At 36.9% G+C, this 14,600-nt stretch overlaps 2 protein-coding genes across 2 annotated transcripts; one reads left to right on the forward strand and one right to left on the reverse strand.

Moving 5' to 3' along the window:
• The first annotated feature begins 1,143 nt into the window (after positions 1–1,143).
• LOC140743764 (uncharacterized) lies at positions 1,144–4,169 on the forward strand. The gene is made up of 3 exons (XM_073075333.1): positions 1,144–2,789; positions 2,868–3,086; positions 3,475–4,169. Exons 1-3 carry the CDS (start codon positions 1,635–1,637, stop codon positions 3,694–3,696), a joined length of 1,596 nt encoding a protein of 531 aa, XP_072931434.1. The 5' UTR covers positions 1,144–1,634; the 3' UTR covers positions 3,697–4,169.
• On the reverse strand, positions 3,892–14,535 carry Dip-C (dipeptidase C). The gene is made up of 12 exons (XM_073075345.1): positions 14,053–14,535; positions 13,428–13,619; positions 12,417–12,464; positions 12,065–12,126; positions 11,668–11,712; positions 10,989–11,064; positions 10,244–10,437; positions 9,597–9,731; positions 8,984–9,098; positions 6,196–6,387; positions 4,439–4,590; positions 3,892–4,103 (listed from the first exon to the last, which is right to left on the reverse strand). Exons 1-12 carry the CDS (start codon positions 14,218–14,220, stop codon positions 4,055–4,057), a joined length of 1,428 nt encoding a protein of 475 aa, XP_072931446.1. The 5' UTR covers positions 14,221–14,535; the 3' UTR covers positions 3,892–4,054.
• Between the last annotated feature and the right edge of the window lie 65 nt (positions 14,536–14,600).

Raw genomic sequence — 14,600 nt, forward strand, 5'->3', positions numbered from 1 at the left:
CAAAAGGATCTTAACTCGTTATATAAGTATTACATAAACAATAATATCACTGTAAGTATCAGTAAGTGTCAAATTATTTCATTTACGCGTAAATTTTGTCCTATAATTTTCCCATATACTTTCAATGGCGTTGTAATCGAGAGAGTGAACATTGTTCGTGACCTTGGAATTTTACTGGATTCCAGAATGACCATGCGCGATCATATTAATTCCAGTTGTAGTAAATCATTTCGTAATCTGGGATTTATAGTGAGAACTTGCCTTCCTTTTAATGATACATTAAGCCTAAAAATTGTTTATTTTGCTTACGTCAGATCCATATTGGAATATGCTTCACAGATATGGTCACCAGCCTATGCCATCCATGTGCATAACATTGAGAGAATTCAAAGGAGGTTTATCTCTCATTTAAATCATAAAATTAAACGGTCAAGCTCATCTTATGATGATGATTGTAAACACTATAATCTCCTTAAGCTTGAAGAAAGAAGAGTTCTTTTGGATATGGGATTTCTTTATGATATTCTACGAGGGTTCATAGATTGTCCCGATTTGTTAGCTTGTATTAGGTTTAACGTCCCTAAATATCGCACCCGTCACACTAGTAATGTTATGTTTCATGTTCCTTTTCACACGACAAGGTATGGAAGTAATAGTGTTTTAGCGCGTTTGCTCAATACTTACAATAAAAAATTTAGTATAGTTGACCCATTCTTAGTTACTAAGGATGTTTTCAAAAATGAGGTAGTAAAAATAATATTAAATTCATGATGTCATTTATAATATAATATAATGATAATAATATGTTTCAATGTAAATAATTTTCGAATTATTTCATATATGTATATACGTATATTTTTATTTATATTAATATATATACCTTATTATTGCTATTTATGTAAAACATATTTAATAATTATTATTTGTATTTGATAGATTTATTTATTTTCATATAACGTCGTAGTTATGTCTTGAAGTTACTTTTTTGTCTACCCACATGAAAACAATTGTATGTAGGTAAAATAATTTAATATTAGTCTATTTTACTACATGTATGTTAATCTGTGGATAACTGTAATTGGCGTACGCTGTTGTTATCCCTAAGAAATAAATAAATAAATAAATAAATAAGACCAAAAAAAACGCCACTCACTACACAAAATTAAACAACTTTTTACTTGTACGAGTAGTAGTTGTAGTGTACGAGTATCGTCAGTATTCGAGTATTAATGGTACTCGAGTATCACTATTGGTACTCGAGTATGCGAGTTTATGTAAGTACTCGAGTACTGACTCGAGTCGACCTGACTCAGCACATCTCTACAGCACAGGTCTGTGCAAGTCTGAAGTCAGTGAAGTGAAGGGATATTGGGCTTTTTTGTACACATTGCGGTAAATAAATTAGAATTGTGTAATTTCTTAGAAAAGACATTGTACATCGGGTCGCTGGTATATTGCTGTGATTCCCCGACATAAACGAACGTTCTCGGTGAATTTCCTGTATTTAAATAATCAATATGGCATCAATTGCCAGTTAAGTTTCACTTGTAATAAGTTAAACAAAAATACATGTCGATTTATTAAACGTTTGTTATAACGGTTTTCCTTACTAATCGTTTGGATCTATAAAAAATATGGACTTTAGTTCTCTCAACCCGGTTACCTCAAATGCACTGAACCTTTCGGCGAGGCATAATAATGTTAGAGCCGTCACGAGACTGCTCACTAAAATGAATCCAAACTGCATAGATAATAGAGGCTGGACGTGCCTGCACGAAGCTGCTGCTAACGATAGCTTTGAGAGCATGATGTTGATACTACAACACCCGGATTGCAGGCCACTGGCCGAGTCTCACGAGGGACACACCGCTCTGTACCTTGCTTGTCGGTACGCGAACTCCTTAAAGACTATCGAGGCTTTGCTCGAGAGCACACCGGACATAGCAAACTATGGTAGCACAGAACAAGTGACTCCATTACATATTACAAGTTGCCAAGGAAGAATAGATGCGTCAGAGATGCTAATAAAGTATGGAGCAATGATCGATGTGCAAGACTTTGATGGTGATACACCATTACATGATGCTGCAGGGTCCACTCAACCACAGGCAGTCAATGTTCTCCTGCACGCTGGAGCAGATCCAGAGATTAAAAACGAATCTAGCTACACACCGCTGCATCTAGCATGCTATAAGGGATGCTTTCAAAGTGTGAAATACTTAGTCCCATTTATAACTGATATTAATGTTGTTACATGCAATGGGGACACTGCTTTACACTTAGCAACAATAGGAGGCAGTGAAAAAATTGTTAAATACTTATTAAAGAATGGCGCTGATCCTAATATAAAGAACTGGCATGGAGATATAGCGCTTATGGCTGCTATAACAATGGGTAATGCTGACCTTTTCAGCATCCTCTTAGAGGTCACCGATTTAAACGAGTTAAATACAGAAATTATTCAACTATCATGTAAACCAAATTACTTTAATTACGACATAATTAGTTTGCTGTTAATGCACCTGGGACCAGAATTTTTCGATTATTATGGACCATTTCTAAAGGGTTTAGACAAAATTGGTGAATATGAGCTTAGTTATTTAACACATGCTCCGTTGAATACATACTTGTATATCTGTGAATATGTTTATGATTGTTCACCACAGAAATTCAGGGATTTGTTTAATTTGTTTCTTATCAATGGTCCCTCTGTTAATGCTCTATTTGCGGATGAATGTCCACCATTAGTTTTTATACATTTACGCTCACATGAGAAATGCTTTGAAGAGGTAAGTTTTGTAAAATATAGGAACATCTGGTAAGCTAGCAAAGTATACTTAAATTCTAAAAGAAATCATTTGTTTCAGGTGTTCAAAATACTCATAGATCATGGTTGTAATGTGGATTACTGCAGTTCCACTACTTGTGAAAATAGAGAAATTTGCATACCTGATGCATTCCTGGTATCCTTGCAAAGTGACCCGAGTACATCACCCTTGATGTTGCCATATAGTTTGCAGTGTGAACCAGACCTTCTTTTGAAGTTTGCTCACGAAAATAATGTCATAAACCGGATGCAACCAAAAGTAAGCATTATATTTTACATTTTTATAATTCTTACTAATAGAATCTATATATTGTGCAGTTGAAACAATTTGATGAATATCCTTTCATATTTAAAATTACGTCAAGTTTAGGTGCGTTCGAAAACTTGCGCGAGTGCATTCTTGGGTATTTGTATTAAAAAGTATGAGCATTCAAAGGGTTTTTACACATGCGACAGAGCATGGTGCATTGGGCATTTTTTTGTATACTTGTTTTTAGTAGTTGAGCGCCGCCGCCATGTATCGTGTGTCGCACTCGATTGAAGCGATATAGCGGATGCATGCTCTTTGTACACGCGTCAGTTTTATCAGACGTATAATAAACACAACAACTTCCTCGAATTTGACATAAATCTTTTACTATTCCCAGGTACAAGAGAGTTTGTTGTCCATGACAGGACTAGAGAACACAAAAGTACCTGCAGAATGTCTACGAAACACAGTTTTCCCATTGAAGCATTTAACTCGATTGAAAATAAGACATGTGCTTAAGAAAAGGAAAGGTGTCGAAAAATCTACAAGACAATTTATTAAAACATTGAACAAAATTGCATTACCTCAAATGTTGAAAAATTATTTACGTTACTATTAGATTTAAAACGAGCCTTATTATAGTCCGCGTAAAACATCTAGTCCGCTCTAAATATAGAAATGAATCGCGTCGCCATAGCAAATTGTATGACTACACCTGCTCGCAACAACTTCAGAGCGGACTAGCAGTTTGGCGCGAACTATACATGCCTACTGATAATAGCATTTATAGGATTTAAATATAAAAAACAAGTGATATTTTACATAGTGCTTTTTATTACTGATTTTGTACATTGGTGATATTATTTTATGTTACAAAAAATACATACACTTTTTTCTTAATAAATTATGTTATAGGTATATACATTTTAGAAACAGTATTATACATGTAAGTATATTATGATGTACAGCTGTTGAATTTATTTGAAGTTGGCGCCATTAGCCATGTGTTCTTCAATTTCAGCCACTCTGTAAGACAAAGTGATGATATTTAATTTATTATAGCATTTAAGTTAAATTAGATTTTTTTATTAATGTGTGGTGTTTAATTTTTCGCTGTAACCCGTACCGTACTTTTCAAGATACTTTCAATTAGCTCAACTTATGTCATTTATAGAACTATTTTGATATCCATTAATTCTGGTTTGGCGGCCTCTCCAGAAACCAGGAGGCATTTGGCAAGGGTATCCTACCATGACGTTGATTATGGGTCTACAGAGTGGACGCTCTGTTGCTTACATATCGATTTTATAACAAGGATAATTCTTTATTATATCTATGGCGATTATTGTTAAATTACTTACGTCCTAGGTACGAATGTCAAGTTTTCAACACCAGTCTCTGTTATGAGCACATCATCCTCGATACGAACGCCGCCGGAACCGCGGAATCTGTTAACCATCTCCCAGTTGAAGAATTTAGATTGTTCTGGGTTATTTTGAGCGCCTTGGAGCAACTAGAACAAGAAATAGTACATTACAATACGAGGACGAAAAATTTTTTTCTGACAAGTGTGAGTTTGCAGGCCGAGCCGCAGGCGAGGACTGCAATCACACGAGTCAGAAAAACATTTTTCGTCCGCGTGTTGTATAAAATTTTATATTACGGGGTCGGAAATGGGGGTTTTGCGCACGCGAAGCGTGCGTAAAACGTCAATTTACGCACGCCGTGATATAAAGTAATATTAATATTTCTGAAATCTGTTTGTATTTAATTAGTGATGGGCCGGATCTGGATTCATATTTCATATATCCGTATCCACGGATATTTAAGGGAGGAAAAATATTTGTATTTGTATGAGTTACTTTATGGATATCATTATTTGAATAAAATTCGCTTGAATTTCACATGATAGGTAGCAAATTATCTACACTTTACACACACACAATTTATAACACTAACAATGACACAATTTAAGTTTGTTTTGGTAAATGGTCCCCAATAGCGAGTGGACATAACTGATGCAAGATGATCCTGGGTTTGAAGTAGCTGCAAGTGGCTCAGTCAGTGCGGTTGTAGTATGCTGTTCGTATATCGTTAGTATGTTTGCGCGCATGGCCGCGTACGTGTTTTCGTGTGTTTGTGTGCATGCGACACCGCGTACGTGTGTGCATGCGCAACCGCGTTTGTATGTGCGTATATTTATGTGTGTGTGCACCCGTATACGTGTATGCTTGTGTTTGTGTGTGTGCACCCGTATACGTGTATGATTGCGTTTGTGTGTATGTGCACCCGCGTACGCGTGTGTGTGCGCAAACGCGTTCGTATGTGCGTATATTTATGTGTGTGCGCACCCGCGTACGTGTACGTGCGCACCCACCTATATGCGTATGTGTGTGTAGGCACGCGTGCGTGAACCGTCCAGCAAGCGACCCCGGGAAGGACGGCGGTATGTGTGGTCGCATACCGCCGTAAACACTACATGGTGTGGGAGGAGCGAAAACTGCTCCCCCAGGGCAGAGCCCGAATGGGGTATCGCGCTTGGAGGATTCCGGTTGTGCTCCGTCGGAGATCCCGGAGTTCTCCACCAAGCGTTGAGGACGGCCACCGGGGGGGTTTTAGTGTGGTAAAAATCCTACATAACCTGGCGTTGCTCCCACGTCGTTGGGTACCTTTTGAAGGTTTCCCCCTCGTAAACAAAAAAAGGCACGCGTGCGTGCTATAGTGCGTATAGTGTTGTTGTGCGCATATGCGGGGAGCAGCTACCCCTCACCCTGGGTATGAAGTAGCAGCCGGGCTCGTGGGCTGGTGAGCACCATGTGTGGGCGCAGCGCGCGCACGGCCAACCTCAGCAGGCGGCCCAGCCCGTGCGGCTGTAGTATGCTGTTCGTACACCGTTTGTGTGTTTGCGCGCATGCCCGCTTATGTATGTTCGTGTGTTTGTGTGTATGCGCACGCGCGTGTGTTTCTGTACGTGCGCACCCGCGTACCCGCGTGTGTGCGTGCGCAACAGCGTTCGTATGTGCGTATATTTATATGTGTGCGTATCCGCGTACGTGTACGTGCGCATCCGCGTGCGTGCTATAGTGCGTATAGTGTCCCCCCACCACCACCCCCTCACCCTGGGTATGAAGTAGCAGCCGGGCTCGATGGTGAGCACCATGTGTGCGCGTAGTGCGCGCGCGGTGCGCAGGCGCGCCAGCGGGCCGGCGGGGCGCGCGGGGCAGTGCGGCAGGTAGCCGCCCACGTCGTGCACGTCCAGCCCCAGCAGGTGGCCCAGCCCGTGCGGCTGCAGCACGCCGTTCACGCCCGCCTGCGGACATGGGGCTGTAGTGAAGGTTGCTGCTTGCTAGCAGGCTCTTATAGTATTGAGAGGCGTGTTGCTGTGCTGATGGCTTTATTGTGACTAACTTAATACTACTTTAACACTAACTTATATAATATACGGCTCAGCTCTATACCACAGGGTAAGCGAGCACTTTTAATGGGGCAATCGTAGATTAGTAAAGATCAGTAAAGATTACTCACTCCTAACAAGAATATGTAACCAGTTTTGGTCCAATTGAAATCTTCACTGTCATCTATTTTCTTGTTTGAAAAATATTTAAAAAAAGTAGTTTTTAGATCATTTACGAATGAAACGATATTTCTCCGCACTTTTTTTTCGATTTCGTGTGTTTGCACCACTTAACTGCATATGTGGGCATTGTTCCGCATAAATTACACCATGAAAGCCATTAAATGGCTGATTCAGTTGTCAGCTGTTTAAGCCATTTAATGGCGTCCTTCAATTACAAAGCGGTGAGATATGTATACTTATCTACGGGGGCAATTGAACAATTTCGAAACAAATGCGAAAACAATTAAATGGTGTAGTAAACTACTCAAAACAAAATAGGGCCCACAACGTTTTTTTGCATTAATTTTAAAATGCTTACAATTATTCAGTTTTTCTAATTAGATATGGTTGAAGTAGGGATTCATAAATTATGTGAGCTTAACAAATTACATAATTTGTTTATTTTTTTAAATTTAAACACAAAGAACAGTTTTTGGCGATATTTTGGTAAAATAATGGGATTAATGAAATTGAAATTTTATCACTGTATTGGGACCATATGTTCACAAGTCCTAAGTTTAGTAGCGTGTGGGTCCTCCTCTGCTCCGTACGCACTCCCTGAGTCTATTTGGAACACTTTCGATAAGATGCACTATGTTTTGTTCTGGTATTTGCTCCCAACACAATTTTAGTGCGTTTATTAGCTCTTCTTGACTGTTCACGCTGCTATAGTTTTCTTTGAGGCTTCTTTTCAATTGATCCCATAAATGTTCGATGGGGTTGAGGTCAGGACTCATGGCTGGCCAAGGTAAAACTGAAATATTGGCATCAGAAAGTGCAGTCTGTGTGATACGCGCCGTGTGAGCGCGAGCATTGTCTTGCATTAAAACAAAGTTAGCGCCAATTCTTTGTGAAAATGGAACAATATGAGGACGGACTACTCGTTCGACGTAACTAGCGGCGGTTACGGTACCTCCATCCAGAATTACCAGCTCTGTTTTACCGAGCAAGCTTATTCCACCCCAAACCATAACACTTGGACCCCCAAAACGGTCAGTTTCATGGATGCATGGTTCTGAGAAACGTTCTCCTTCCCTTCTCCACACACGTACTCGTCTGTCGTCACTATAAAACTTGACTTTACTTTCGTCCGTAAAGAGTACGGATCTCCAGTTATCCATTGTCCAATCCAAATGTTCACGCGCAAACCTTAAGCGTGCTGCACGATGAGCTCTTGTCAGTTTGAGCCGGACAACACGCAATCTGGAACGTTGGCCATCTTCGTGGAGACGATTTCGAATAGTTTGATCGCTCACTTGTCTTCCAGTAGACTGCCGTAACTGATTTTGTAAGGCTCGGGCGGTGATTGTACGGTCCCGACGGGCAGTTAATCTGATATATCTGTCTTCCTGAGCCGTTGTGGCTCTCGCTCGCCCTGATCCAGATCTCCTATCAATACTTCCGGTCTCTTGATAACGTTCCCACAGGTTTCGGATAGCTCGTCGGGACACACCGATGCTTATTGCAACAAATCTTTGGGAGTGCCCTTCCTGAAGCATAGCAACTGCTCTTGCTGCAGTTTCCATGTTCATATGACGACGAGGACCAGGCATATTGATTAGAACTAACGCCGTAATCAAAGGAAATGATTTACCAAATAAGCTTCAACAGTAACGTTTAGAATACGACTGAGAACGCGAGCGACAAAAATACGCATTTAATCACTTTCTTTAACCCTACATTTTATTTGACTACCTACTTAAGAATAATGTTAAAGTTATCGGTAGAAACGCTGGCACAGATTCATAAACATGTCAACTATACGTTTAAGTACTTGAGTCAAGTTAGGATAACCGTGCAAAATATTTGTAAACAAATTTGTAGATGATCGTGGGGTGGGCCCTATTTTGTTTTGAGTAGTTTATGTAATTATGTATATTGTAAGTAACTTAGTTTTTAAGCATTGTATGTTTTCCAAATAAAATAAAATAACACTGCTAAACATTAGTGCAGCTACGATTTTTTTTTAAGAAATTATGGTTAAGTTCTTGATATTAACTTAACATAAGTATTACTTAATACAGAGTAAATATTTCAATTGTGCATCGGTAGCGAAAACCAAAACTATTAAGAATCAGCAAAAAATGCTGAAGAGCCACGAAATGAATTTTAATAAAAACAAAATTGCTTCATGACATTTAAAAATTAATTCTTTATCCTTATCCGAAAATTAAATAAGTTAACTTTGAAAAAATAAAAACAACTGTATTATTACACCATCAGATAGCATCACTTATGAGCGAATTCTAGGAATCAAATTTTTAGAAGTAATGAAAAATTACATTTGTACCTTAATCATTTCTTCAACATCACCCTTAAGCAAACCACCTTCCTTCAAGTGTTCAAGCATAGCCCGGTTAGCGAGTAAGTGCATATCCGTCCACATGACTCCAGGCTTAGCCTCTCTGTAAAAGAACAAAAATATAATTACATCAAAAATTATTCTATGGAATTAAGGTAACTTACAAGCATGCAGTCTTTCTCATAGTAAGTGTTCGACACCATACTAACATAACATACATACACATACATGTAAGCGAATTATTACACATATACTTGTAATAAACTCTAAATACAATTGAAGGCCTACCCTAACTGAGGTCTGATATAGATTTGTATCACTGAGTTATAAGTAAGAGTGCCTTTTTTTAGTTTCTCTCTAGCCAGACCCTTCACACCAATGTGGAACCACGAAAGATCCTACTACTATATATTATAGTATTGGTAGGATCTATGATCTAAGAGGTCGCGTTCCTATCCGATAGTAGTTTAAAAAAAAATGTACCTGACAATTTGTAAGTGCCGTCGTTGGCCTATACAAAAATAAATATATTTCATTTCATTTCATATGAATGTAGTATTTTCTACTCTCTGTTGTGTTTTATGTTATAAAATTAAAGTACCTTACGACAGCATCTCGTGCGGCCAACACGGCTTCATATATCAGCTTCTGGTCTTTGGTGAACTTGCCGTTGGCTGGGAACGAGCAAGTGATGTCTGCCGCATAGCCCGCATAGTTGCCACCCATGTCAAACAAACTGTAAAAATAACAAAATACTCAGTTATCTTTACATAGTCGTTTTTGTCTAGTCTAAGTTATCTATGCCCTACCCATTACTATTAACTACTATTACTATATGGATGACAATAAAAATTTGATTTTTGAATGGATTAAAAAAACATGAATGGATCACTTCCTACAGATAAACAAAATATCCTTGACTTCGGATATGTTGAAATTGGATTGAATTTGGTCTTTCAATGGCTGAAGGTACATTCATATTTGTATAAAAAACGAATCCATCACTGGATTGAAATTGGATTGATTTTTTATGGATAAAAAATCCTTTTTTTTAATTAATATTTTTTTTAATAATTAATTTAATATAAGAGTAGCGGACGAGCAAGCAGTTCACCTGATGGTAAGTGGCTACTGCCGTCCATGGATATTTGTAATGAACCCCAGATAAAATTAGGTTAGGACTAAACTGGACTAAGCTCTACCACCTTCGTCCACCCTGATGATGGCTCCTAGTGGATATATACATACCACATATCCCCATCCTCTAGTATCTTGCTATTAGGCGCACCAGCGTGTCCATAGTGCAGTGTGGCAGCATTGTTCCCTGAACCACAAATACAGGTGTAGGAGACGTGACGACAGCCGCCCACACGATAGCAGTGGTCCAAAAACACCGACTCGCATTGGTACTCCTTTAGACCTGGCTTCGCGTACAGCATCACCTGGTTGCATCATGCATGTAATTTATGTTATGACGTCACATTGTTATGTTGCTTGATGTAGACAAAGATTTTCATTGGATATATATTCTCAATTAATGTTGAAAATTTGTATTAAAAATGTATTTAGGTACAATTAGGGATTTATTAATATACATAATACATATCTACCTAAGACTTTAAACTTAAGAAGTTAAATATGGGTGCATCAAAAATTCCATACAGTGAAAATTGTTGTATGTTAGTTTTTTTTTAATTACTTATATGAAAACGAGGAACATAAAATATGGAATATATCATATAAAAGCAATATCCTACAGAATTACCTCCCCAAAAAAGAATTGAAAGTGGGTATAATGAGAACATACAACATTACTAATCTATGACATACAAAGATAATTTATAAAGATAAAAAAAAGTGTTAATAGATATACTATCACATATATTACAGCGTTGTATCTCCAGTTTGTTTATTTTCTGGACGACTACAAGTTATGCTATTATTTATAATAATGCTTAACAACACAAAAAATAGGTAACAAACGGTCAATTACCTCCTTGTGGGCGTCAGACGACACTTTGCAAACATATCGCATTACTTCGATTTCCTCTGGTGTTTTTATTACACGCCTGCAATACAATATTTTGTTTACACTTTATATTTGTTTACATTCTAGTATTTTTTGTTGAATTCAAAGAACAGTGCTTTGATGAATGAGGTGATTGACCCGATATGAACTCTTAAGTGCATATGTTTGTTAGCTACAATTATATATAGTTTTTGTATATCACCTTTATTTGCTTCGGAGCACTGTTCTCCTAAGGGGTCCTTGTGCAAATAACTTTAAATGAGTAATATAAAAATAGAATGATTTAAATGGGCGTAACTCTTTGTGACTTTGTATTGGATTAAAAATACTTTGTTTTGTACATTTAATTAAGTTCAGAAATATATAAAGCAGAGATATGATATGTCTGACACATAGGTCTGACACAACATGCATAAATATTGTAATAGATACTTTCGTACAAAACATTATTGGTAGGTATTCCCCTGGTTTCAACATACCTAATTGTTTTATGATTATTTGGCTTACATACAACATGCATATTATTATTATAGATAATTTGTTGCTATAGTCGTCAATAACAATTTCTAGATTATCTTGATATATAAGGCTTACTGGCGGTAATCGACTAGATTAAACTCATTAATGTTTCGTTAGTACTTACAATTCGGCGATTATCGGGAATAATATTTCATTGTCAACTTTGAAACTGAAATAGAAAAACAACAGCTGATTATTAGGAAACAAATATATCATAAAATTATGCATAAACTAAAATGTATAATTTTAGTTTGTATAAAGGATAAAAAAATAAATCAGCATTTTTTTCAATAATATTTTGGTAACAATCACTTGATGGTAAGTGGCTACTGCCGTCCATGGACATCTGCAATCAAACCCAGATAAGAGTCCTATCTGAGATCACATAGATATGAATTGTTACCCCTGAGGAATAGATTGGGATGCCTTGGATAAGTATGTTTCCCTTCCCACACCCTTCAAACAGAAGACAGCAGTTTTGAACACTAAATTGCTGACAAATTATGTTTAATAAGACTTACTCATCAATTCCTTCAAATACCGCCTCTTTAGCAGTCAGCCCACTGTCAGTGTTGGGTCCACTCTGGAAGTAAAATGAAATACAAATTAGATGTATAATTTTATTATGAGATAGAGATATCAATACCATTGGAAAGGCCATTGGCCAAATGTGCCAATTGGTAGACATTACACAATTTAAGTTTTTTTTTTCTTAACTCATAAATGCAGGTTTCTTAACATGTGATAATTAATTTCTAATTCACACATAACTTTGAGACATTGTAGTTGTGTGACTGGGACTCAAACCATAGACCACCTATTGTGAGGTTGAAATTCTTACCACAAGGTTATCACTGATTTTTAAATACTTACAAGGGTAAGAAGAATTTCAGGCTTCAACCTCTTCAATACATCACGGATCTGAAATAAATATAATTATAGATTAAACTTAATATTATTTTCAATAGTTTCATAAGTTGTGGATGACACTTGGTAAGAATTGCCTTTCAAGTGTCAATATAGTTACATTTAAGAATAATTTATCTTCCATACATTGTTAAACATATTGTTACAACAATATTGTTATTATTGAACCTATGCATTCATCTATGATTATTAATTTGACCTTGACAACATTGGTGGTATTGCTTTATCAAGTAATTTTATTTTGATAACAAAGAAACTACTAATTATCTGATATACCTAATATTACAAAATGCACCCGTAATATATTACTGTCTGTATGAAATATGATGATTAGGGTATTATTTCTTTGATAATGTGATGATGATAAAAATAGTACATTACAATACGAGGACGAAAAATTTTTTTCTGACAAGTGTGAGTTTGCAGGCCGAGCCGCAGGCGAGGACTGCAATCACACGAGTCAGAAAAACATTTTTCGTCCGCGTGTTGTATAAAATTTTATATTACGGGGTCGGAAATGGGGGTTTTGCGCACGCGAAGCGTGCGTAAAACGTCCATTTACGCACGCCGTGATATAAAATGATATTTTTTAGAAGTAGAAAATGAGCATGCAGTCCACCTGATGGTGATTGACGACTGCTGCCAATGGAAATTTATGATCAAACTTAGATAGGATTTCATTAAATGCTACCTAATGTTGGTTGCATACTGTCATCACATATGAATGCAATCACAGTATGCAACTAACATTCTTATGATGTTTTATATAAGACTCGCTCACTATTTACCTTACCACACCATTCAAACTAAGCATTAATGTATTTTGAAAATGTTAGCAAATACTTAAAATTGTAGCTTAGCAGTGCCATGCAATTGTAAATGCAGAATTAAAAACATCTTTTGCTAAGGTTTTCATGATGTGTTATGATAATAATATTGTATACTTTATCTATATACCTCATCCACATAATGGACTTCATCAACAGCATATATCTTCTTGAACTCCTCGCAGGCCAGCAGCTTGCCCATCCACACCTCGTACTCCTCAGGCAAGCGGGGCACGAACAGGTGGGACTTGCCTGTGCTCACATCCAGGGCAAAATAACACCCAGGCTCACGGACACCACACGCCCAGGTGAAGTAGGATTCCTATAAATATAATTAATATTGATAACACTCATTTCAAAATAAAGTTTTTTAAAAAACAAGTTTATTTAATACCAAAATTATTATCTTGAATTTGATAATTCTTTCATAGTATATTATGGCAATTTAGATTTGTTAGCAATTGCACTAAATTTGTGTGATCTTTTATGATGGATTTTAATTCTGTTTCTTATAATAGTTGTGTAAACTACACTCAATTCATATTTTTTAATTGTACCATTTTAATGTCCAAAGTTCCCATTTGTTTAATCAAGAAAGCAGTTTATACTGATGTTTGTAAAAGTTTCAATTCCAATACTTATTGCTACAAATAATGGTACTTTAGTCATACGTGACAATACGCATTAAAGCAATAATACTTCATTAGGTATAGGTATAGCAATAATTGTCCACATTTATTGTACTTCATACTTACTTGTCTAAAGACATATTGTATGTCGGTATCATAGATGCTGATGTCGTCGCCGCCCTGCAGCACGACTACTTGCCCACTCTGCAGTTGCTCTGCCAAACGTTGCCTGTTTTTAGCGAATAACGACAGTGGCACTTCCAAAGTACCTGGACCCATAGACCACGTAGCCATGCTTCCTTCTCAAGTTTTAATAACCGACTGGTGCTAATTTAATAATTTCGTTTGATAACAACTTTAATCTTATCAGATATCACCAAATCGTTAATTTTATAGATTGTAGAGACCGGCAACAACACGCCAAGTTATAAACAAAGTGTGCGCACTATGTGCGTATTAAACTACTTATTTAAATGTAAATAGGTTAATAATACTTTAACAGTTGCAACTTATAGCTACGCAAATATTTACAAATAAATATAATATAAATAGAAGTAGGTCGTAGAATGTCACATTGGCAATTCTATCAAAACAGGAACACAGCTGTTAATTGTCAAAATGTTTCATTTTTTTTTTTTTTTTTTTTTTAATGGTGTTTTACGGCTTTGGCTTTT

This window comes from Epargyreus clarus, unplaced genomic scaffold (genome assembly GCF_041222505.1).
Source record: "Epargyreus clarus isolate Ecla_fem2 unplaced genomic scaffold, WU_Ecla_fem_2.2 ptg000001l, whole genome shotgun sequence".
Taxonomy (NCBI): Eukaryota; Metazoa; Arthropoda; class Insecta; order Lepidoptera; family Hesperiidae; genus Epargyreus; species Epargyreus clarus.

Excerpts from the sequence above, each read along its gene's own strand:
- LOC140743764 (XM_073075333.1), top strand. The coding sequence starts at position 1,635 with ATGGACTTTAGTTCTCTCAACCCGGTTACCTCAAATGCACTGAACCTT. Across the intron at positions 2,790-2,867 it reads ATGAGAAATGCTTTGAAGAG|GTGTTCAAAATACTCATAGA; the intron begins GTAAGTTTTGTA and ends CATTTGTTTCAG. Across the intron at positions 3,087-3,474 it reads TAAACCGGATGCAACCAAAA|GTACAAGAGAGTTTGTTGTC; the intron begins GTAAGCATTATA and ends TACTATTCCCAG.
- Dip-C (XM_073075345.1), bottom strand. The coding sequence starts at position 14,220 with ATGGCTACGTGGTCTATGGGTCCAGGTACTTTGGAAGTGCCACTGTCG. Across the intron at positions 12,465-13,427 it reads AAGTCCATTATGTGGATGAG|ATCCGTGATGTATTGAAGAG; the intron begins GTATATAGATAA and ends TATTTATTTCAG. Across the intron at positions 9,099-9,596 it reads GCACGAGATGCTGTCGTAAG|AGAGGCTAAGCCTGGAGTCA; the intron begins GTACTTTAATTT and ends GTTCTTTTACAG.